Source organism: Amphiura filiformis, chromosome 16 (assembly GCF_039555335.1).
Source record: "Amphiura filiformis chromosome 16, Afil_fr2py, whole genome shotgun sequence".
Lineage (NCBI taxonomy): Eukaryota > Metazoa > Echinodermata > Ophiuroidea > Amphilepidida > Amphiuridae > Amphiura > Amphiura filiformis.
In genome coordinates, this window is record NC_092643.1 from 28,680,017 (window position 1) to 28,705,077 (window position 25,061).

The 25,061-nt window shown below is 41.7% G+C and overlaps 1 protein-coding gene across 2 annotated transcripts; it reads left to right on the plus strand.

Annotated features, from left to right (window-relative positions):
* Positions 1 to 24,787, plus strand: LOC140135847 (protein LSM14 homolog B-like). 2 transcript variants are annotated; one of them, XM_072157486.1, is made up of 8 exons: positions 1 to 236; positions 4,501 to 4,673; positions 8,596 to 8,785; positions 17,416 to 17,748; positions 18,741 to 18,932; positions 19,779 to 19,920; positions 20,415 to 20,712; positions 22,504 to 24,787. In XM_072157486.1, the coding sequence occupies exons 1-8, from the start codon at positions 116 to 118 to the stop codon at positions 22,537 to 22,539; spliced, it is 1,485 nt and encodes a 494-aa protein (XP_072013587.1). In that variant the 5' UTR covers positions 1 to 115; the 3' UTR covers positions 22,540 to 24,787. The 2 variants fall into 2 exon arrangements, with proteins under 2 accessions (XP_072013587.1, XP_072013588.1); XM_072157487.1 differs by having other exon boundaries at positions 18,741 to 18,902.
* The last annotated feature ends 274 nt before the right edge of the window (positions 24,788 to 25,061 follow it).

The following is a 25,061-nucleotide window of genomic DNA, read 5'->3' on the forward strand; positions in this document are numbered from 1 at the left end:
AAACAATTTGCGTTGCGTGAACGGGACCGGACATACGCGAAGAAATCTCACTGAAAGGGAGATTTTCTATCGCCAGTCATCCTTCTAGCGAGTCGTTAGGACTCAAAAAACCATCATGAGTTCGGGAACTCCGTATATTGGGAGTAAAATTAGCCTAATTTCGAAGGCTGGTATCAGATATGAGGGTTATTTATACACAATTAACACCGACGAGTCGACGGTAACATTGTCGCAAGGTATAGTGAATGTAAACAATGAATTACTCTGATATACTTTCCTGTGTGCATGTTTGTGTAGCAAGTCTGTGCCTGTCCATTCGTAGCAGGAATTGATAAAAAATGTGTCTTAGTATGTTACACCTAATAAGGCTTGATACCTGTGTGTTAATATCTATTAAAAATATGAAAAAAAACCCAACCCAGCCAAATTAATGTCGATGACATGAAATCTCGTCTCGGCTTCATTGACATTGCATTGCATTGCATGATTGACAACTAAATGAATGTTAGTACCTGGTATAGTGTCCTATCAGCCAAATTCACCAGGCTTGCTACGATACGCAAATGTCCCGGGGAGGGGGGGCAGCTGCACTGCTGGTCATTGACAAGCATGACAAGGGCCTGTGAAGGGGTATCATGAGTGGCCAGAAATTCATGTAAATATAAAGGGTAATTTTTTCACGACCACTCACTGTAGCCCTGTACGTCATGTACGGCGTACGTACATATCGTGAATACTGTGTCAAAAACTCGGATTTAGGGATGTTCATAAAATATTTTTTAGCTGATGTAGCATTGTAGGTATGCCAGGTGAATTTAAATTTGCCATCAAACTGCATCATTTTATATATCAAATTAAAGCCCTTGGCCTTGAGTAAAGAAAGCCAAAACTGAAAACCTTTTTGTCATATAGCACTTTCCATGGCAAAGTTACATCTTTTCAAAGATCGACTTTCATCAAAAAAGATTCTCTAGCAGAATTCCCCAGAACAGCATTACGGGGGGTGTCAAATTAAAGCCCTTGAGTAAAGAAAGCCAAAACTGAAAACCTTTTTGTCATAGCACTTTCCGTGGCAAAGTTACATCTTTTCAAAGATCGACTTTCATCAAAAAAGATTCTGCTAGCAGAATTCCCCAAAACAGCATTACGGGGTCAAATTAAAGCCCTTGACAATGACAAGTGCTTGAGTAAAGAAAGCCAAAACTGAAAACCTTTTTGTCATAGCACTTTCCGTGGCAAAGTTACATCTTTTCAAAGATCGACTTTCATCAAAAAATTCCCCAAAACAGCATTACGGGGTTTGTTTCTAGATCTTAGTCTCATGATGAATTGATGATATAGCAGCTTTTTTTAATGGAACTGCTATCAAAATCCCTCTAAAATTCCATGTGTGAGTGTCCTCACCATAAAAAATCATATATTTGGGTCAAGTGAAGTATAGAAAACATATTTATGTAGGTTTCCTTGACCGACCTGTTCTTGAAAAAAATTGAAAGATGTAAATACATGTACATGTATGTATTAAGGTTGGCATTTTCGGCTGGTAAACTGGTACCACCGAGATTACATTACCCGGCGAAATTCAAAAAAAAATACAAAATGCATTCAAATTCAATGCATTTTGAAATCATTAATAGAGTATGACATGAATGTACAAATTATCAATTTTCATATTAAAAATACAAAACATCTTGAATTTTTTTTTTTTTTTTTTTTTTTTTAGGTCAACCATGAATGATCCTAGCATTTAGGTCTAGGTCCACCGACACTACAAAACCGACAATTTATTTATTTATTTATTTATTTATTTTTTTTTTTTTTTTTTTTCTTTGTTATTCGTCTGATATTTGCGTTGGTTATCCGGGTACAAAATTACCCGAAAATGCCAGGCCTAGTATGTATTGTGTTTGGTCCCCGGTCTAGGCTAATTTCGCTGACTAGCAAATGTGTTAACTATAGGTTTGCCTGGCATACCTACAGTAGGCCTATGCATGTATGACAATACAAGTTGTAGAGAGGACTGCATGTACTTCAATCAAAGGAAGAAGAAGAAGTTCTAAACAATACGGGGTCAATCATGTTTACTTTCTGGTGCATATACTTTTGAAGTTGCAGACAAAAATAGTGTCACCAAATTGCCCAAACTACTTACATGTAGATCATCAAATGTTACAGATATTTTGCAACAGATTGAGTTGAGAAAAGATTTTAATTTGTTTTTATTAAAATGAAAAGAAATTTGCAATTTTTTAATCACTAGAAACATGATACTTAGGTTATCCTTAAAAGTTAAATTTCCATTTACTGCATCCCCTACCCTAACTAACATGACTAAGAAAAACTGCTGGTTTATATGATCATGCATTAGGGGATGTCAGACATTTTGAGTTTCAATTTCGATTATTTCCATATCAATTTTCAGATAATTGACTTTTTGTATGAAAATAATGTAAGTTTTGGTCAAATTGAAAAGGTGATGCGGGCCCGGATGCGGGCGGGTGACGGGGAAACTAAGAATCAACTTTTATTAGCCTTGTACAACAGCCCGCTACTTTTGTTTGCTTTTTATGGGCCATGTAAAAGAGCAAAGAAAACGGACCTTATAATCAGGGTCTTAAGCATGATTTGAAGGTTTGGGTGTGTAGGCCTACATGTAAATTCAAAAAACTGGGTGTGTAAATTTAAGATAATTTGTGTACAAAGTAGGTGTGTATTTTACAAATTTGTGTGTGTAAAACACTCCCTACACGGCTAGCTGCCTAAGCCCTTGCTTATAGTAGGCCTACCGTTGGACACATAAAGCGCATAAGGCAAATAAAAGAGACCGTACATGTACATGTAGTGGGCCCGTAAAAAAGCAAAGAAAAGGAAAAAGGAGAGCTGTTTAGAGCATTTACAATATAATGTAAGGAGAGACTGGTCAACCAGAGATGTCACATTTCGGATTTCGGATTTTGGGGATTAAAAAAAAATCCGATTTTCAAAAAAAAAAAAAAAAAAAATTCTTTTTTTTTAAATTTTTTTAAATTTTTTTTAATTTTTATTTTTTGCTTTTGGAGTGGCCCTGAACCATTAAAAGTGTAGAACAAGCCAGGAGCTTTGAACTGTTCTTTTTACCCTCTGAAATGGCCTTTACTGTGGTGCTAAATGTGCAGAAACCATCTGGATTGAGGTAAGCCCTCGACTTTGACGGGCTTCGCCCCTGACCCCACCAGGGCCCTTGCGGCCCCGGACCCCCGGCCGTGTTGCACGACAGCTTCGCTCGCTACGCTTCGCAAGTTCAGGATTTTTTTGGGACAGCCTGTGACATCTCTGGTCAACTAAGGAGAGCTAAAAATCACTCTCCTACATGTATGGCCGTGTGTCACAAAGTGGTGTTCCCTTGCGTTTCGTCAGTAAATTTCAAGGTTGGCGCATCATTTTACATTGAAACACTAATAATTTACAAAGTCTATCATAGTAAACGTATATTTTCTGAAAGGATAATGTCCACTCATGTCCAGTCCTTCCAAATATGGCATTTACATGTAAATATCAGTAGGGGCAAGTCTTAAGTCTCTGCAAATTCTTGTATGCATGAAAATGATGTCAACAAGTAGCACCGCAACAAAAATATGCAACATCTAAACCATAGCACATATCACAAAAACAACCTTATCAGTGCAAAGTAGAGGCAATAGCCCATCTAAATATGTATACTTTGAAAAGGTTGCCCCTAGTTGATGTACCCTGTACTGTTATGATACAGGGAATGACATATTACGTAAATTTTCATTCAAAATGAGTGGAAAATACAGAAATACTGCTTGGACTGCTTAAGACTTGCCCCTACTGGAAAATAAATACATTTGGATAGAATAGACTTTTTCCTTCAAGAAAATGTATAATTTTGCTATGATAGGGTCTATAGTTTGTAAATTATGAGTGTTTCAATGTAAGATGGTGCGTGATCCGTGTCCCGTGTCCCAGGAACTTATACTGTTGGTCTATGGGGTAATTAATTAATTACAGTGCTTCGTTAACAAAAACGCAAAACAATTGAATTTGGTATAAAAGTAGAGTAGGCCCCCTACAACTGATTAGCTTTACAACAGTATATTATTTAAAGGTTTTATTCATTGTTCTAATATATGCCTTGATGAACTGGGTGCACATTTTCTCCCATAGACTTTACATGTATGCAAACCGTATCCCAATTCCGTATCCCAATTGCACCACCCTGCATCTTCGTTTACTTAATTACTCGCAACTTCTTTATTTAAAATCGGAGGCTTCATGTCATTTTTTACTTCAAAACGAAACAACACCACCCTATTGGGAACACCGATTGCTCTCGCTCTCCTCAAAAGGCAGTCCCTGCCCCTGAGGTCCCTTTTCTTCGCTGTTACGGTCCCATAGGAAAATATGTTTTCTTTACTTTTTACAGCCCCCTTGGACCCCTGGGGTAACGCACATTGTAACTTGTAATAATTTGTATACTATTACTATGTTCTTTTACAGTGAGATCTTTTGGAACTGAAGAAAGGCATTCAGATCACCCTGTAGCTCCTCGAGATGAAGTTTATAATTACATCATTTTCCGTGGCAGCGACATCAGTGACCTGTGTGTAAATGAGCCACCCAAAACACAGCAGCCACCGAGTGGCCTGGCCCATGATCCAGCTATCCTTCAGGTAAACATGGTTTTAATATATCAGCAAGGGTAAACACAGCACAAGAAATAAGTCCCCCTCTCAACATGTCGTCATAACATTGTAAGGTTTCGTTTTGTACCAATAAAACTGACTTTGAAATAATTATATATGGTCATTTTCACGGTAAAGTGTGTAACTTTGGATTTTTAACATTTTAATCCGTAGTGTTCTAATAAAGCCACAGAATTCCATGATTGGCCACATAAGTCATCTAGTTAGCAGCTACCTTGGGTAGCATACTCAGCTTTGGGAGTTACTGCGTTCAGTTTTAGCAGGCTAAAATGTACTTAATATTGCCATTTTGAAAAACTATAAAAAACAATAACATTTTTGTAAAACCCTGTGTTTTCTTCAGTTAGTTCATGGATAATTTTTCTTATCCTGAAAGTAGGCCTACAGTCATATGTTCAGTAAACACTGCCACATTAGATTTAATTGTGAACAGCCCTGTATTTTTGAGAACCGGACTTCGATATTTGTCGTTTCGGAGGCTTCATTTTCCGTTAACAATTGTTAAAACAAACTTTGTGGGTGTAGCTTTGGTTCATAATTCTTGGTTATTTCTTCACTTCTTCTTGATTCATAACAGTTGTTATCTTAACTTGAAATGGGTAACAGAAATTAGTCGATTTGCAAGCTTTTAAAATTTTTATAAAATCTTGACTTCAAAGAGCCGCTTTTTCCGTTAACTTTTTGAAGCCTCCAAACAAACTGTTCAACAACCTTGTGCAAATATAAATAAAAGAGCTCATCCAATCTATTTATCAAAATGTAGCAAAGTAGATCCTCAAGTCACATGTTTTTAAATCGTGGAGATATATCTCACCGTTTGAAAATGGGACCCAATACAAACTTTCCGTTAACAATTGAAGCCTCCGAAACAACAATAAGATTAATTATCATCTATGCATATCTAAATTGGTGTGTGTCATACTGATATCTGCAATTCTGCATTGTAATTATTACTTGATATGTGCAGAATGTCATAAATTAAAAAAAAATTTGACATTATGGTTAATGTTTGAAAAATATACTGATACCCAAAAAGCCTGTTTCGGAGGCTTCACATGCAAAAAACACCATACTTAAGGGATCTAAAATGAGCGTTTATTGCGTTTCGACAGTATTTTTTGTGGCACATGAGAGCACCTCAGACCTATCGAATTGTATTCTGAATATGAAGCATGTCTTTCTGATATCAAATAATTTACATTTTTGAAAATCACAATATAATACAAATTTTATGACAAATTATAAAATTTGATATTTTTCAATTTTTGATATATAACAGTCCTCGAAGTAAATTATATAAATCTAATGATATATTCTTAAAGTGTATGCAGCAGGGAGGAAAAGCCGACGGTCAATTGAAAATTTTGACCTTTCATATTGAAGATATGGATTTTTTTCCCAAAAAGACCTAATTTTTTGGTGTTTTGGGAAAAAAAATCCATATCTTCAATCTTAAAGGTCAAAATTTTCAATTGATCGTCGGGCTTTTCAACCCACCTACATACACTTTAAGTATAAATCATCAGATTTATAAAATTTACTTCAAGTACTGTTAAATATCAAAAATATCAATTTTTAATGATTTGCCATAAAATGTGTATTAAATTGCGAATTTCAAAAATTCAAAATAATTTGATATCAAAATGACATTCTTCGTATTCAGAATGCAATTCGATATGTCTGATGTGCTCTAATGTGCCAAAATAAATACTGTCCAAACGTTCATACCCCAGCCCTTAACAAATGGGTGAAAAAATTAACATGTGATAAATCTATAATATCTGCCGCATAGAATCATTGATTCAATACACACAAGAAAATAACAGCTTAGATGATCCCAACACTGTTGTTTTCAAAAAAACTACTTCTGCAATGTTTAACAATTGTTAACATGAAGCCTCCGAAACAAAAAAATGACTTGCTGTGATAATTTAATTTCTGTCACAAATGAAATTCAATACTTAGAAGCAAAGCATGAAAATTGGTAATTGTGATATTTTTTACCTATTTTTTTATGTCAACTTGTAGTACCGTAGTTAGCCAAATATTTTACTTTTATGATCACCTGTGTTGTTAACTGAAGCCTCCGAAACACAAATCGCTTGAATTGCCAATTCTAAAAAATAACTCCAATTTCTGTGAAACTTGGCTGGGAGGTTCCTTTCATCAAGTAGTAAATTTGTACATGAAGTTCGACATTCAAATTATTTTAGGAACCCAATTAAAACTTTAAAAATATGTTTAAGGTTTGGAAATTTCCATTGTAAAGGACACTTGATGTTAAAAATTTTCAAAACTGCAATTACAAACATAGCAAAACATGGTATAAAATTTGAACTTATATATGTTGACTTACTTTGGAATGGGATTTCACATGTATTCCAGCTTTTATGTCATAATTTTCTGAGGTTATGTAAAACACATTTTTTCTTAGATTTTAACCAAAATGTTATGGAAATGTCAAATGTTTTATTAGAAATCAAAAGGTTTAAGCCTTGAAATATATTTTACTGGAATTTAAGTTGCTTCTATGCATGATTTCAGTAAACAGAAACATATTTAAGTGGTTTGAAATTTTGACCCTAAAAATCAAAAGTTACACCCTTTACTGTGAAAATGACCATATATGACTGTTTACTAAGTGTTGTGTGAAAATGAAAGATATCCATGACTTCAGAGCTGAATGAGCTCAAATTGAAGACAAAAATTGCCCTTTTCAAAAGTCACAAAGTAGGCCTACTCTTGTCACAACAGTTGATTCATGGTTTGTAACTATAAATGGAAAACCCATGTGGTTGAGTGCAGTTTAAAATCCTCACCAAGTGAACATTTACTCTAATGTGTGTCGATTCTTGATCATTCAGCCATGCAAATTCCCTTGGTGCAGAGTTCAGCACAGTGAGTTGTAAGATGGTCAGTCCCATTTCTTGTCCAAATACACCTTGCAGTTAACAAGCATAGGCCTACTTTGTGACTTTTGGAAAGGGCAGTTTTTGTCTTCAATTTGGGCTCATTCAGCCATGAAGTCATGGACATCTTTCATTTTCACGCAGCACTTAGTAAACAGTCATATAATTATTTCTAAGTTAGTTTTATTGGTACAAATTTTTATTATAGGATGTTATGATGAAATTTTGAGAGGGGGACTTGTTTCTTGTGATGTGTTTAGAAAAAAAAGCAAAAACTAAATTTAAGCAGGATCGTTGATTAGGGTGAGTCAGCAGTGTTTGTCCTCAAATATTGAGAAAGATAAATAAAGCCCACACTCATAGAGAAAATGCTCATGGATTCAATACATAAGATTTTAAGGCTGATTGTAATGGGTTATTATAATTACATTTCCCCCCTTCCCTTGTGCATGATTTTCACTGGGAGGGGGAAGAGCGAAACTTTGTTTTGACCTATATTTTGTCATTTTGAACTCAATAACTGCAATACACATATAAAGTGGATTCCTTGACTCATTTCCTATAAGATCAATGTATTACTCTGCAGAAATAAACTATTATTTTTAACCCCCTGAGCACTACCTGCCGATCTAACATTGCCTCTGATTGGTCAATTACATGATATTTTTACTTTAATCACCAATCAGAATGGAGCTTTGCAAATAATTTACCCCAATTTATTTGCGTGGTGAAATTATTCTAATAGTGTTTCTGATTGGGCCAATTGATAATGAAAACTTCTTTTTGGCCAATTGGCAGGTAGTTCTCATGGGGTTAAAGCAAAATAACCAAAGCTGGAAAAATATGACCTGAAAGCAGCAACTTGCTTTTAGGGAACTACCACATTGCACAAGGGGGCATCTCTTTGATGAGAAATTTAATGCACAAAGTCAAGGTATAATAAAATATATAATATATAATGCAACCATTTTCTCTTCCAGCACTCGACAGCAGCTTCAACATCTGTCCCGAGTGGTTATCCGCCCACAACCTTCAGCAATGTACAACCACCGCCTGCACCCTTTGCCCCATTTGGTAATGTGCCACCGTATCAGCAGCAGTATCCGCCTATGGGTGGGATGATACCTCATCATTTCCATGGACATGGTCATCCAGCATCAGCTATACGGGGTAAGGACACTGATCAGTGGAATTATTGGTAGCCAGATAGAGGATATTTAGTTGGGGGGGGGGGGTTATTTTCACACGTTTTGCTGGTAAACGGGCAACTGTAACTTTTAAACCTTCCAAAAATGTTGTTAACCCATAGGTTTCAATATGAAGCTGTGCATCTAGCTGTAATTTAAAATGACAGAAAAGTAACTTGGCAAAAATAACCCAATATACAGTAAAAAGTAAGACTGTAACCAGCGTTCGAAATAAGTGCTTAAATCCGCTTGTCCGCTTGTCCAAAAATCACGGCGGACAAGCGTATTGAACCATGCACTTGTCCGGCGGATAACAACAAAATTTTACCTCCCAATTTCATGATTATGTAGTTGTTACACTTGATGTTCTCTGTGCTACTTGTAGACACCTTTATTCTGCTAAAATTCCATGAAATTTAATCGTATTATTCGTATTCATCCATTATTCCATGAAATTTTAATAGTTTAATTTTTATCGTATTCATTTTCCGGTAATTCCCCGTTTCATGCAATGCATCATGACAAAATCGGGAAATGATACAGGCTCAGTGCACACGTCATCAGTATTGGCGATCCTAAACTTTAACTTTTGATCGTCAGCGGGTAGGACCGTCGCCCCCGTCGGTGTGTGTTAAATTCAGCCCGTGGTGCAATGAGCCCGTATATCTCAGTGACTTCTTGTAATGGCGTAATACGTTTGCGGCGCCGGGGAAACCCCAGGAACGGGTTAGGCAAGCCGGAAGACAAGCTTCCTTGTTTAATAATGGAAATAATGGAGCAGTTGGACTCAGTAATCCATCAGATAAAAGAAATAACTTTAATAAGATATTGTGCTGTGCATTGTGTATTCTTATTGTGTACTGTTAGTAAAATATGAATTTTCCGGTGTAGAAAAACTTAAAACAAATTTGATTTAAAAAAATAATTGCACCAAAAAAAATCACACAATTTGAGGATAAGTGAAATATTTTGAGGACAAGCAGAATCCATGCTCAGGTTATCCTCTGGACAACCTAATTTTTTTCTTTAATTCGGACACTGACTGTATAATGAAATTCTATTTGGCAATGAACTGAATGAAAAGTTTAGACTCAGTACACCGGTCGATCTTACCGTTTCCGATGTTGATTAAGATACTTCTTGCATCGATCCCGAGATGCGGAAAAAACCAATAGTCATTTTGTCCCACATAAATGAATAAATAACAAAAACCCCCGATCCCCCGAGTGGACTCACCCATTCGGTGACGTCACACACGATAATCACCCCTTATCCTCCTTGGTTTCTAGATGAGATAGACGTGTGGATTTTTCTTTACCAACGCTAAGTATCATTACGAACCAAAGGACGAGATATACAGTTTGTTTGTTACACTGAGGTAAAACCAACCAGTATAGTCGCTAGGAGATAGTTTTGACGACATTTTTCGCTAGAAAAGTGACAAAACGATCCAAAAACTTAGCTTGTATGTGTGTTTCCGTTCATATACGGGACACCGTTTTCAAAAATGGCCGCCCTAGGGGACGCCATTTTATTTTTGTTCTCACGTAAAACAACTATAACAGACTAGTAAGTTACAATAGATGTTTGTACAGTACTGTGTATACATGTATGGTGAGTGATTATCGCTATGTTTATGGTGTGCTCTATCGTTATATCTTTCAGTGCGCGTCTGATGACGCCGAGTTACTTCTAATAGTTCGGTGGGTTTCCGAATGGACCAGCCTGACAAATCTTCCCCAAAAGGTTTTCAGTTTTTCATCCCTTTGTATATATATTTTTATATCATACCACTACATCAGCGTCAGCCACTGTGCGTGTGGGTCTGTTTATTGGGCTTGAGCTTGTGTTCGGGGGTAGTGCTGTACGCTCCCGATTACTACAATGTCTAGGCCTTGTCAATCATGCCCTTCCCTTGTACCAGAGTGGGACCGCATCCACTCTGCTACTCCCACAGGGATTGCTCTAAATCAAATAAGTGTGCTTCCTTTTGCATAGGCTTATCGGACATCCACTTCGAGGATTTAGAAAGTAGCGCTCGTTTAGGGTCTTCGACACAGACAGAAGACGAAGACTAAGAAACAGAAGCCTACAGGTAAGATTGATATGGTAGGTACTAGCGAGGCAGGCAAGGGCCACGCTAAGGTAACCTCTGGGGCTCCGGTCCCGGCAAGCAGGCGGACCCTCCGGGACTGCTGGCGAGCCCGAAGGCCTAGCAGCCAGCGAATGCACTGACTTTACGTCTAAGCTAGTAGCAGGCAGCAGGGCGGTACTTGCCCTAACAGGCGAGTACCAGTCTACCAGTGAGATCTCTAGCGAGCTTCTTGCAGGTGGACACCCGTCTATTGCTGGCGCTCGAGCGGGTCTGCCACCCGCGGAAGTAGCCGGAGACGGACAGTATGCCAAGGGTACCCCGGCTTGCCTGGGTTGAATCTCAGCATACAGCGTGCAGCGGACTTGCCTCGGCCGGTTCAGCACGCAGCGTGCCAGTGGAACCCGGGCTTGCCTGGGTTGATCCACGGCACGCAGCACGCCTTTCGTTCCCGCAAGGGTCGAATGAAAACGTGCATGGGTTTAGCAGAGACGATACGGGGCTAACGCTTCAGGTGTAGTCTTAGCAGAACCAACTGGGGTTGTCACACGGCAGCGTTCCATGGTGGGACCGCCGAGTGATTCCCTGGGCCTTGGAATGGCTGCCGGCTGTCCTCCGGGACTGGCTAGCGGCTATACCGGGGTTGGGCTCGCAGTCTCTCACGGGACAGCGACCCAAGTGCAAACAGTGGCAGCTACCGAGACGAAGCTACGGCTTGACTTCAGTGGTAGCCACTATGCACGCGCCCATAGCTGCCGTGAGTGGTCCGCCACCCCCAGCGACCTTGGGCGAGGCTCAAGAGGTTAGGTAGGTAGTTTGAACAGCCTGGCTGATCAACAACCCACTTATGTCCTCGAGAGCCAGCAGAGCGTGGGTGATCCATTACAGTCAATGGGTCAATTACCCTCTTATGATCGATCACTATCTATTCAGCGGAGCATGGCTCCATTGATTGATACTGCCTATTCAGGTAGCGAGGTGACTGATCGAGGGTATACACGCTCAGCTACCCGTGATACTAGGCAAGCTCCTTTTAGCCAAGGGACAGCCAGTATAGCGGGTACCCATACACACGGCTTGATCCTCTAGCGGGAACGCTGTGAGGCATGGGTACAGTGGTACGCAGCCGGAGCCCTACCGGGCACCTACGCTACAACCACGCAGGTACCGCAGTACTGCCCTGGTTACCACAGTCTCTGTGGCAACAGGGGAGGCGGTACTGGTACTGCCGTTCCATGGGGTTTCCCTGGTGGCGGATCCTTTCAGGGTCAGCTACCAACAGGGTATGCCCGTGGTATCCGCCGCAGGGTGGTTTCTTCCACGGTCTTCCACCGTGGCAGCAAGTGCCGCCGCCTAGCGTTGGGCAAGCAGTACCACCATTTGTGACCCAAGCCGGGCGGCGAGTGGCTAACCCTGATACAGCTCAGGGTAGGCCGCACACTGCTATGGCTAGGGCGACAGCAGCGAGAGCGTGCGGATCCCGGGGTGCTATAGCTAGCATCTCGGGGTCTAGCGGGAGTACTCCCTCTTCTGCTGGTGTTCAGTTGGCTAGCCACACGGTGGCGACACCTCCCTGTCCACCTTCAGATGCCCGTCATCAGATCTCTTCCTCATCAGAGAGTGAGTCAGAGTCTGAAGGCGAGGGAAAGGAGTCGGAAGATGAAACCAGTAGCGACTCACAGTCTGTTGAGACTGTGCAGCTAGCTTCAGGTATCCTTCCCCGCTTCCCCGTGAGGAACTCGCTAGCAATGGTCTGCCTGCGGACACCGCTGAGGTGATGAGCCGTGTGGCCCAAGGTTTGGGCCTGGCTTTCTCTCAGGAGGAGTCCGTTCAGGAGGACCAGGGCATCTTTTCAGTAGGATGCCCAGCTAGCGCGTCCACACAAGGGTCGCCCGCACTTGCATTCCCGGCGGACCTCAAGGGTAGGTTTCGTAGGTCTGTCAGGCTCGCTGGAGCTTCGACGCCGCTGCTTGCACGCTTCACACTGCGTGTTTCGCAGGAGGACTACGAAACCTACCTCAGGGTCCCTGACATGGATCCAGACGTTGCAAGCGCCTGCCGCTAGCGGCCAAGGCGACGGGTCGTTTCTCCCCAGTGGGAGGAGGAGCTAAAAGCTCATCGATAAGCGAGCACGCCGCTTATCAGAGTCTCTAGCGCCGCTACCACGCTTGCCGAGCACCTCGGTAGGAAGGTAGCGAACGACCACGGGCAACGCCGGAACTCTTCCGCGAGGTTAATCTGTTAGCGGTGCTAACAGCTAACCTCAACGAGAGTTCTATGGGCCTAGCCCATAGGATGTCATCTCGCCGCCGGGAGAATGCCTGTCTGTCCCTCCAGTCAACTTACGGCTCCGACTTTGCTGATGCAATGAAGAAGTCAGACTCGGTGGGACAGGGGCTACTCTTTGGACAGGCCTTTTGCGCTACGGTTGAGGACCGGGCAAAGAAGGCCACCAATGAGAGCACTCTGAAGAAGTCGGAGGCTGCCCTGACCAAGGGAAGGGCAGTAAGGCGAAGAAGAAGCACAAGAAGAAGAAGTCTTCTAAGCGTTCTTCAGCGCCAGCTCCGGCTTCAGCAGGACGCGCACCACAGACTACACCCGAGCCCGAGGCTACTCCAGCACCTCCCAAAAGACTGGGAAGCGCAAGAGTAGTGCTGGACCAGTATGGCAAGCCCCTAAGAAGAGCCGTTCTTCTAAGGGTGGCAAACCAGATCGGTCCTGAGGGCACGGCGGTCGACAGTCCATGCCGGCAGGCCTTGGACTTCCCACAGGGGATTCCCCCTGTGGGCGGCCGCTTATTGCATTACGCCCAGAGATGGCATGCCATCTCACCGGGCGCCTGGGTATTGTCAGTGGTCAGTGGGGCATACAGGCTGGAATTTACCAGCCACCCTCGTGGCGCCTGCACGATTCAGAGGTCCACGGTAGTGCCGCCAGACGGCCCCCAGCGCCGGGCACTACTGTCAGAGATCACTCAGCTTCTCACGAAGCAAGCGATTGTCCCGGTCTACCCCCTTTCACCAAGGGTTTTTGGAGCACGCTTTTTTCTGGCTCCAAAGAAGACCGGCGATTGAGGTTCATTCTGAACCTCAAGCCGTTGAACGAGTTCATCAGGCCCAAGAGGTTCAGAATGGAGACTCTCGCCGGTGCTAGCCTGCCCCATCAAGGGTATGTGGGCGGCATCGCTAGATCTCTCGGACGATATCTGCATGTTCCGATCGCACCTCAAGATCAGAGGTTTCTACGCTTCAAGGTACAGGGTCAAACTTACCAGTTTCGATGCTCTGCCATTCGCTTGTCCACCTCCCCAGAGTGTTTACACTCCTGGTCAGGGCGGTGGCAGCGCATCTGAAGCGCAGGGGAGTCAACATGTGTTGCTACCTGGACGATTGGTTCATTTACGGACGCACCCCACTGGAGACACAGTGTCTCGTGGAGTTAGTAGTCCGTGACGGTGCGGGACCTGGGATTTCTGATCAACGCCAAGAAATCCAATTTGGTCCCGACGCAGACACCACTATTCTTAGGGGCCCAGATCAACCTCAAGGAGGGGATCGCGGTGCCCTCACCCGAGAGGGTGACGAACATGGCGAGGTGTGCCCGACTCTTGGCCGAGTCAGAGGGAGCACCCGCTGTGGCATGGATGAAGGTTTTGGGCCTTATGGCCAGTATGGTAGACATCGTACCGTACTGCCGCTTTCACAGGAGGCCTATACAACTACACCTTCTAGCCTTTTACAGGCCCAGTCGTCACCCAATATCCTCGCGGTTCGATGTCGGAGATCGCGCGAGAGAGAACTCTGGTGGTGGACCCATCAGCCCAATTTGACTCAAGGTGTCAGGTTCCCTGCACCAGCGGTAAAAGGCCACGTAGTGACGACCGACGCGTCAAAACTGGGCTGGGGGGCCACATCCACGGGACTCAGTCTCGGCCTATGGTCGCCACGGAGACGGAGTTCCATATCAACCTTCTCGAACTTTGGGCAGTGGAGAGAACTCTCCAGCATTTCGAGAAGGTGATCGTGCGATCTCATATCGTTGTCCAAACGGACAACACAACCGTGGTGGCCTACCTCAACAGACAAGGGGGCACAAGGTCACCACGGTTGTGCCTGCACGCACTACGCCTGATAGGGTGGTGCAAGGCCAGGCAGATTACGTTGAGAGCGATGCACATAGCGGGAGTCACCAACATCCTCGCGGACGATCTGTCACGAGGAAAGGTGTCGGGACCTACAGAATGGTCCCTTGCTCCGCAGGTCGCCCAGACGATCTTCGAGGTGATGTACCACCCTCGATAGATTTGTTCGCATCTCATCGCAATCATCAGCTGCCGGTGTACTGCTCGAGGGTCGCAGACCCACAGGCATTCGCCGTGGGACGCTCTGTCCGTAGACTGGGGAGGAATGACTGCTTACGCTTTCCCCGATCTCGCTACTCGCAAGGGTGGTGACCAAGATCGGGAGGAGGATTGCAACGTCATTCTGATAGCACCGTTCTGGCCGAAACACCTGTGGTTTCGACCGATGGTGGATCTACTAGCGGCACAGCCGCCGAGTACTCCCCGAAGTTATTAAATCTACTCCGGATGCCCGGAGGAGAGGTACCAAGTCTACCACTAGAGCACCTGCAGTTAGCTGCATGGCCCTTATCAGGAACGTGCGGCGGAGGGAGGCTTTTCATCAGAAGCTGCTTCTCTCATCGCCGGGGTAGACGAGAGTCTACCCTCCGCACGTATAGTCAGCGCTTTGGCTCCCTACTACGCATGGTGCGATGAGAGAATACATCTCCCACTAGAGCCTCTGTGCCTCTAGTGGCAGATTTTCTGACAGAAAAGTTCAGGTCAGGACTTCAGCAGGCAACGATAGCCAACTATAAGTCAGCCATTCTCTCGATTCATCGAGGATTCAAGACGGGTCGACTATCAATTCAGATGGGTCCCTAAGTCTTCTTCTCGACGGTATGTTCAACAGCGCCGCCGAAAGGAAGGTGGTCCTCCATGGGACCTCAACACAGTCTTGAAGTATATTAAGGGTCCCCCTTTTGAGCCCCTGTCAAAAGCGACCCTTAAATACGTCACTCTTAAGGCGGCCTTTCTTCTGGCGTTGGCTTCGGGACGGCGCTGCTCAGAGTTGCACGCAGTCTCAAGTCAGCCTCCGTGATTTACTAACAACGGGCGACGCTGTTTCTTCGCCCGGATTTCCTTGCAAAAATGAGCGGTACATTCCGACACTCGCCTCTTCCTCCCCAGTATTGGGCAGGGTTCGATCAATAGTCAAGACAGGTTGTGGTGCCCGTGAGGGCGCTACAGCACTACCTTGGCCGAACACAAACCTTAAGAATGGCTCATGACTAATTATTTATCAATCACGCAGAACCGCACGGTCCAGCCGCTAAACAGACTCTGCACGGTGGCTGGTCCAGGTGTTGGTGGACTCGGGCGGCAAAAGACGCCGCCCCAAGGCCCACTCAACCAGATCTATCTCATCTTCGTGGGCCTACCATAGGGGGGTCCCCATAGAAGAGATTTGTCAGGCTGTGTCTTGGAAGAACCCGTCGTCCTTTTCCACGGTTTACTACAAAAACGTAAACCAACGACCAGGCGATAAGTTCTCCAGGGCCATTCTGCGGAGATAATATGGTGGTTGGGTATCAGGTGTTTTGCGGACAATCAGAATTCCAACATGGTAGAACCAGTGTTTCTATTCTAACCACTGAACTTTCAGTTCAGGGTTTTTGTCTGTTCACGTAGTCTTTCTGTTTCCGCCGTGAGGGGGGGAAATAGTTTGACCTCGCGATTACCATGCTACCCACTCTCCCGATCCTTATCAGATGCTGGCTAATCTTGTACCTCCATCCGCCGGTTACTTGCTAGATCGATCTTTCAGATGTTGATGCAAGAAGTATCTTAATCAACATCGGAAACGGTAAGATCGACCGGTGTACTGAGTCTAGTCCCAAACAAAAATGTTTGGTAGACTCATAACCGTGCGATCTTACCTTTCCGATGTTGATTATCCCGACCCCGCCGCCCCTACAAGTTTGGCGGTAGGGGCTGCCCAAGTCGGATAAGGGGTGATTATCGTGTGTGACGTCACCGAATGGGTGAGTCCACACGGGGGATCGGGGGGGCTTTTGGTATTTATTCATTTATGTGGGACAAAATGACTATTGGTTTTTTCCGCATCTCGGGATCGATGCAAGAAGTATCTTAATCAACATCGGAAAGGTAAGATCAAGACCGGTTATGAGTCTACCAAACATTTTTGTTTGGGACTAAATTAGGATAGGTTTTGTTCATGCAATTTAATGATTGTGACGGCCAGCTCTGATGACACTTACACGATATGGCATGGACTCTTTTGCATTTCAGTCACTTTTTCTTTTACAAAATTATGGGGAGGAGTATTTATTAGAGGGATGTAATCTATGCTGCAATCTGTTACAAATTTATTTATTTATTATGAAATTACATATCTATGTATGAAAAATGTATTTTGTTTTTACTTACCACATATCAGATCTGGGCAGACAGACACCCCCTGCTAGACGGTCCCCTACCATGGAGCAAGGAGTACAAGCCTCGAGTCGACCACACCACAGAAAGAAACCAATAAAAGTGGAACCAGATCGGACAGTGGCGGATACCAACAGCAGCACCAGAGGCCGACCAAAGGACCCATACAACGTCAGCCCCGGGTCAGAGAAGACGACGCCGAGTAAGGAGGAGAGACCTCCCAGCAGAGAGTCGCATCAGGATAATAGGGAGAGGGAGTCGAAACAGGATAGGGATTCGAGACAAGATAGGGAGTCGAAACAGGATAGGTCTTCACAAGGTGCTAAAGATAGACAGGGTATGTATGTTTTCAATAATTGTAAATGATACTGTAATTTGATTAGTCCCGAAATTGGGGGGAATTGTGAGGTTATATGTTATGCTTGTAAAAGTAAAACCACTTTTTTTGAAATGTCTGCCCTTTTTGTTGCTTGTATCCATTGTTCTTGTAGTTCAAGTGAAGCGTCGCTGTGCAAGATGATTATTCAGGATTATGATATCAAATTCAGTCAATGTTATGAGGCCTACCAATTTTAATAAGATTACATGTATCACAAGTTGACTTAAAAGGAAAGGAAATCTACCTTGCCTGGGACCTCCTGAATTTAAAACAATAATGAAGACACTGCTTCATATGCACTTGAAAGTAATAGTGTTTTATAAATCTGCATGAAAATATGTGCATCAGTTATAGTGTCTACATTTATTATTCTCAGCATTTGTTGGTTTCACAAAATGGAAAGTTTTTCCAGATTGTGCGTGTTAGAATTCACAGCTCAGGGTCCTATAAGATACTATTAATGTTGATACCTGCACCTATTTGCAAAGACCTTTAGCACTGCTTAGGCGCAGTTCATGATATAAACATGAAGTCTGGTTCAGATTGGGTAATTAAAACACATCATTAGCACCTCATTTGATAAACAAACTGCGTAGCATCGTGCGGACGCAGACGTGACCTAGTGGGGTTTTTTTTTATGCGATCAGTCGGCCAGTGTGAAAGGTATGTGCAGGCATGAGCATTTTCAGGTTTAAACCTGAATTAAGGCATTTTTGGTCCAAATTTCCACACTTCCTTTTAATATCAGCCTGATTTTGGCCTTTTTAGCCTAATTTCACGTGCTTTTTCAGGCTTTTTCAAACTTTTCAAGTTTTTTTCATGGATGATCATTCTCATGCCTGTCTTTGCAAAATAGTGTAAGTGATGGAAAAACAATACTGCAGTAACTCATTACTAATAATTACATGCACAGAAAATCTGCAATAACTTTATATTTGTTACGTTTGAAGGCTCTGCTCCTAATCACAATTATCAGCACAGGAGAGGTAGAGGTCGTGGCAGAGGACCACAGGGAAGAGAGGTGCCCAAAGATGACTTTGATTTCCAGGTTGCCAACGATGGATTTGACAAGGACGCCTTGGAGGAAGAGTTCCAAAGCAAACTGAAAATAGGTAGGACGGAAGACAGTGACCAAAACCAGGGTAAGATCCCGACCTGTTTGATGTCATATCTGAGCATCATGGATGCTAGATTTCCGACAATTGTAGGATTTCCTACTTTTTGTAAATTTTTTAGCCGGTTTGCTCACTTTTTCAGACTTTTCCTGCAAAGTCACTTCAGGCCGCTATCATCCCTGGAGCATGAATTCACTTAAAAGCCATATTGTAACATCTGTTGAGGAGGGCGTCCTCAAGTTTTGTCAAAATTCTGATTTTTTTTCGTGATTGTAATTGTATAGTACAATTTATTGTACAGTATTGAATTAACATAGCCTGCAAAAATAATGCATGTAGGTGCTGTATTTGTGACAAAATCCAAGATTTTTTATAAAACAATGTGTTCCGTTGTTTATTCACGTGATCAAAATATTAGTCGGAATGCGTACATGTGATATCCATAAAACTGTACGTACATGGGGTGTGGGATATGGTCATAACGCATCAAAAGGGCCGACCTCAGTACAACCGACAGATTGGCACACATTTGTGACATCAGCACTGGAATTAAATTTTCTTTGCTTTACATCAGTTTGTTCAGCTCAAAATCAATAGGATTTATCTGACAGTAAAAACTGACATTTTGTGGAAAAGAAATTACAAATCTTTCTCGCCAGTGACATGCTGTTGTTCGCAAAGCGCATCTAGCATAAGCGCTGCGCTCAACAGCTGTGTGATGACCCGGACTATTATTATAAACTGGGTCTTCATAAAACTTAGGAAACTTCAGATTTGAAATCCTCTAATTGTAACTTCATTGTAAAGTAATGAAAATGCAATACTTGTCAGTAACTGTTACTCACACAATTGTTGTTTACTTTTTCATATCAGTAAATGGCGATGAGAAGAAAGCTGAGGAAGTTGAGTCTGGTGATGAAAACCAGACCAACGAAACTATCGAAGAGGATCCCACCTTCTACGCTCCAGAAAAGTCATTCTTTGATTCCATCTCATGTGAAGCTCTTGACCGTGGGTGAGTGCTACTGAAATAAATGTTCGATTTGTAATTAAATTAAGATCAAAGCGCATTACATTTATTCCGCTGCCACTGGTATGATCAGACCATATGGCAGCAATATGGCAACAATAAAACAGTAATGGGAATGACTACCCTCTAACAGCTCCCCATTTTACACCTGACTGGAGTGGAACAAGTGAGATGAAGCATCCTGCCCGCCTACACAACATGTTGACCCTGACGGGGTTCAAACCCACAACCTTACACTCATGAGTTTATATTGGGATTAATAATATGTCCAATATATATTTGTTCATTATATAATATTATGGAAAATTAAATTGTGTTTTTTTACATTGTTATTAGTTTAATGTGACCTTATAAGAGCAGCTGTTGGAAACTTCAGTTGATAGAACCAAATGTGTGATCAAAATAGTAGAATAATCCTTAAAGCTTAAAGAACTTGGGCATTATATATTTTGCATGTGTTTGCATTGTGTCAAAAACAGATCAAGGCCCAACTGGAAAGAAGAGCGTAAGTTGAATGTGGAGACCTTTGGATTCATGTACTCTCGGGGTCGTGGACGTGGTAGAGGTGGATACCGTGGCTACCGTGGTGGCGGCGGATACCGTGGCAACTACCGGGGTGGATACCGTGGTGGATACAACAGAGATCAGAACCAAGATTACAACCGTGGTGGAAATCGCGGCGGTAATAACCGTAATTACCGAGGCAATCGTGGTGGATGGAAGAACCCCAACTGGAGAGAAAACAGGGATCAAGGAGATAACCGTAACAAAAACGAGGTAAGACCACCATAACAATAGGGCACAAATGAAGAGCTTATTCCCAAACCGTGTTAAGTCCAGAACAACATGTTTCTTGTTTACTTGTATGATACAATCACAATTACTTTGACTAGTTTGACATTAGCAACAATGAGTTGTACCATCAACAAGCCATTATATACCACAACAATGCTGCATAACAATATGCAGACTATTGTTCTCCTTTGGGAATCAAAGGCCTCACACAGTATTGTTACTGTGCATCCATCCACTGTTTGCTTTGTAATGGTGCATCCAACTGAAATTATAATACAGCACAGCCCATTGCACAGGTAAATCGGAAATGTGTTTGTGGACTTAACACGGTTTGGAAATAAGCTCTTCAAATGTTAATTGTTATACTTGCCCATTAGCAATTGACCTCAAGTTTTCGGAAGACACCTGACGTTTGCTTATGATAACCCAGTTTAAAATAATATTCCGGGTCATCATGCACCTGTCGTGCACAGCAATATAAATGTTTCATACTGCTATTGTGTTGATACTGGTTAATGGAAAGTATACATTGAAATAAAATGAAATAATTCCACTCTGCATGGGTTGATCAATGTGAAATGTTTTACTATTACCGTACTGACGCGAGTATAGTCCCACCCCGTTTTTGGGTGAACATTTTTCAAAATTGGGGGGTGGGACTATACTCTATACTATTTTTTTTTTAAAGTTTTTTATTTTTTCGGTTTTGTAGTGTCCCTGGACCTAGACCTAAATGTTAGATCATTCATGGTTGACCTAAAAAAAAAAAAAAAAAAAAAAATTCAAGATATTTTGTATTTTAATATGAAAATTGATAATTTGTATTCATGTCATACTCTATTAATGATTTCAAAATGCATTGAATTTGAATGCATTTTGATAATTTTTAATAGAGTATGACATGAAAACAAAGTATCAATTTTCATATTAAAAATACAAAATATCTTGAAATTTTTTTTTTTTTTTTTTAGGTCAACCATTTTTTAATTTTTCGAAAAAAATAAATAACTTAATTTTTTTTTTTTTTTTTTTTTTTATTTCTGAAATGTTTGAAAATTTGGGGTGGGACTTTACTCAAGGTGGGACTATACTCGCGTCAGTACGGTAATACATTCCCTAACACACTGGAGTGATGGGAAAAGGTTAAAGGTTATTGGACCTCGACCATTGTTCAAAATATGTAAATGGAATTCAGCTTCATTGATCTCTTGCTTACGGCATAGTGTGGAGTCAGTGAGCCCGTCAATTGATAACAATACCTGTACAAAAATAAAGGTTACTCGAAACAAATGGGGAATGTATAATAAATGCCACTGTCTTGTATCCTATATGGGAGATCCCTTCTTTTTCATTCAGGCGCACCGCTAAGATAGTGTAAAATTATATGTAGAATATCCGGTATCACAACAGCTACTTCATCTTCCTGTTCAATTTAAAAACATTATTTATATATAGTCATATATCTACCTCAAGTCACCGGCACTAGCTTTGAAGTTCAGCGTCTGCTGCGTTGGCTTAGCGTGATTTCTTGCGTGTACATATGCGGCATGTTGATTGCGCGCTTAAAAGTATGTACACGCATCAAGTAACACTAAGCTAACGCAGAACACGCTGAACTTCAAAGCTAGTGCAGGTGACTCGAAGTAGATAGGCTTCAGTCAGTTTTCCCGCTTTTCTCACGAGCGGATGCTGTATGTTTTGGTAAAGCACTGTGTCTTTGTAATTTAATCCAATTTACCAAATGTTCAATTTCTTGTTTCTCATTCATTACAGGACAACAGACGAACAGAGACAGCTGCTGAATCATAAGGAATGGAATGGATGGATAAATGCTGAAATGTGTGAACTAACTAATCAGTATGTGTAGCTTGTACAAAATTAGGTGGATTGTGACCTTTGACCTTTCAAACTATGACCTTTTGGTTATTACCCATAGGTTCTTGCCGATGCCAAAATGCAATGTAAGTTTGCATGAGATTTGAGGATTGTGTTTTATATTTCCCCTGATAGCAAGATGGTATATGAAAACCATCTTGCTATTGGGTGAAGTATAAAACCCATCATGCTTATTTGTAAAGCTGGATTTATGTACACTGTAGACCTTTTTTCAGCAACATCACCATTTCCAATTAATCAATATTGAGATTTTCAGCAAAATAAAAACTGTCTGCAAAATATGTGTATGCAATGTTATAATAAACAGTAACACTGCTCTACTTATATCAGTCATGATTTTGTGTAATATTGCACCAAGCTGGTTTCTTAGCACTAGATCTAAAACATGCCCATTATATAATTTTGATGTTACATATTACCAAAGAATCGTTTAAAAAGTGATCTTCTATAGTATATCTTTGCATGTTATACAATATGGTGGAGGGTGAACATGATCTGATCTGGTCACTATAGACTGAATGTGTTGCAACTAATTGCACATGTTGGCATGGTATCTATTGCTTGAAGGACTTGCTTGTTGATTCTAATATTAGTGGGTGATTTCTAGAGAATTGGTTTATAGTCCTTAGCAGAAGGGGACATCTGATCGATTAGTTTGATCATCTATTGAAATACATTATGCTTTAGTTTCAGCTTAGCCCCATCTTGCAGTTTAGATCTACATTAACTGTATAGTCCTGTAAGCACTAGTGCTGTTGGGTGATTGCATGCTTTATACTATGATCAGCTCGTAATAAGCGAGAATTATTTGGTTTTTGTTACTGCGCTAGTCAATAAAGTTCCGACTTACTCCGGCGTAAATTCACAAAAACGCACATCCGCCACACAAGAGGCAAATCGCAGTTCGCATAGGGTCTGTGCCCAGCTGTGTATACTCTATTCTATATCAATCCGTGATGTTATGAGTCCCGCCTATTTTGAGCTGATCAGAGTATAACTGTATGAACTTGAACAGACGGTTGCTTGAAGGTGAAAGGTCACAGTCCACCTAATCTTGTACACTACCAGTATTTTTGTAGTCATTATCCTGTATGTGAGTTATCATTTGGCTCTCTAGCTCTCTTAGGTGGTCAGTCACAAGGATCACTGTTGTACCAAAAAGAAATGAAGCCCGCAAATGTTTGCAAGATAAAACTATGTAAAAGAATGCTTTTTGTCAGGAGATGCATGGAAGTAGGTTGTTGGCAGTGGTGTGTTGGTCTAAGGAGGAAAAAGTAGTCCTGCAACCCCATCTCCATGATTTAACCAGGACAAATGTACGTAAAGCTTACAAAACATTGCAAGAGTGATGCTAAAATAGGATTATTTTAGGTCTGAAATACGTTAAGGAAGATGCATATCACAGAATTTTGTCATTTTTGTCCCAGTATTTCAAGCCGAGGGGGAACTTGCCCCAGAACCATTGCTCGCCATAGCTCTTTTTCCCAGACTGCCATATAAAGGAGAGTGGAACTTTTCTAAATTTCATGAACAATCACATTTTAAATCAAATCACTCCTCAAACCAGACTAACTAAAGGCGGTATACTAATTGTATAGAGTTATGGTGCATGTGTGACGCCGAGCAGCGAGCATGGTTGAACAACCAGGCCAAATCATGGCTTTGAGAAGCCCTGTAGTCTGTGTATGTCAAGCAGTTGAATATGATTGGGTTCACTTGCAGCAAGTAACTCTATCCTCATGTGTAGTTACTGCACTGACTTTTAAAAAGGCTTCCAATTAAAATTTATTGCGATATTGTCTCATGCCATATGGCCAATAAGGTGTGAGATACCTGCGTGATTTTCAAACGGAGAGTAATGACTTTGAATATGGAATTATAACATTGTTACTGTAAACTTGAGATGCCCATGATAATCTCCAAGCAGGATAATAGCTTTTCAATTAAAAAGATTGCTTTTTTTTATTGGTAGGAAAAATATTAATGCTGAGAAGTAAGCAGCGGAATTGTTGATTATTTTGAAAAGAAAATGTAAGAATTAATCATTTTGTGAGAAAATTATCTTAATATTATTACTATAACTGTAAGACATTTGTATTGGAATTCATGTTAAATTTAGCAGTGCCTCATCTCTCCCCGGCTGTTTTTTTGTTTGTTTCTTTGAATACAAAGCGAGTACTGTATGAGGCTGTATTAAAGAAAAATGAAACCACTTAAACTAATGAATAACCTGTGAGAATTTCAGGAAGTATGATGATATTGAGGCAGCATGTTTATGTCAATTGATCACCTTGGTAATTTACAAGTTGATGAGGGGTCTCTGGCTGTGCTGCTGCCATTGTGGCTCTTCTGTTAACTGGCCACCAGTGTTGCCAAAACTGTTCAGCTCCAAGGCATGGCACATTTGCTCGCCAAGCCGCAGTAAAGGAGTCTCA

Coding starts and splice junctions, on each gene's coding strand:
- LOC140135847 (XM_072157486.1), top strand. CDS start 116: ATGAGTTCGGGAACTCCGTATATTGGGAGTAAAATTAGCCTAATTTCG. Junction 8,786..17,415: donor TCCAGCATCAGCTATACGGG/GTAAGGACACTG, acceptor ACCACATATCAG/ATCTGGGCAGACAGACACCC. Junction 19,921..20,414: donor TGTGAAGCTCTTGACCGTGG/GTGAGTGCTACT, acceptor TGTCAAAAACAG/ATCAAGGCCCAACTGGAAAG.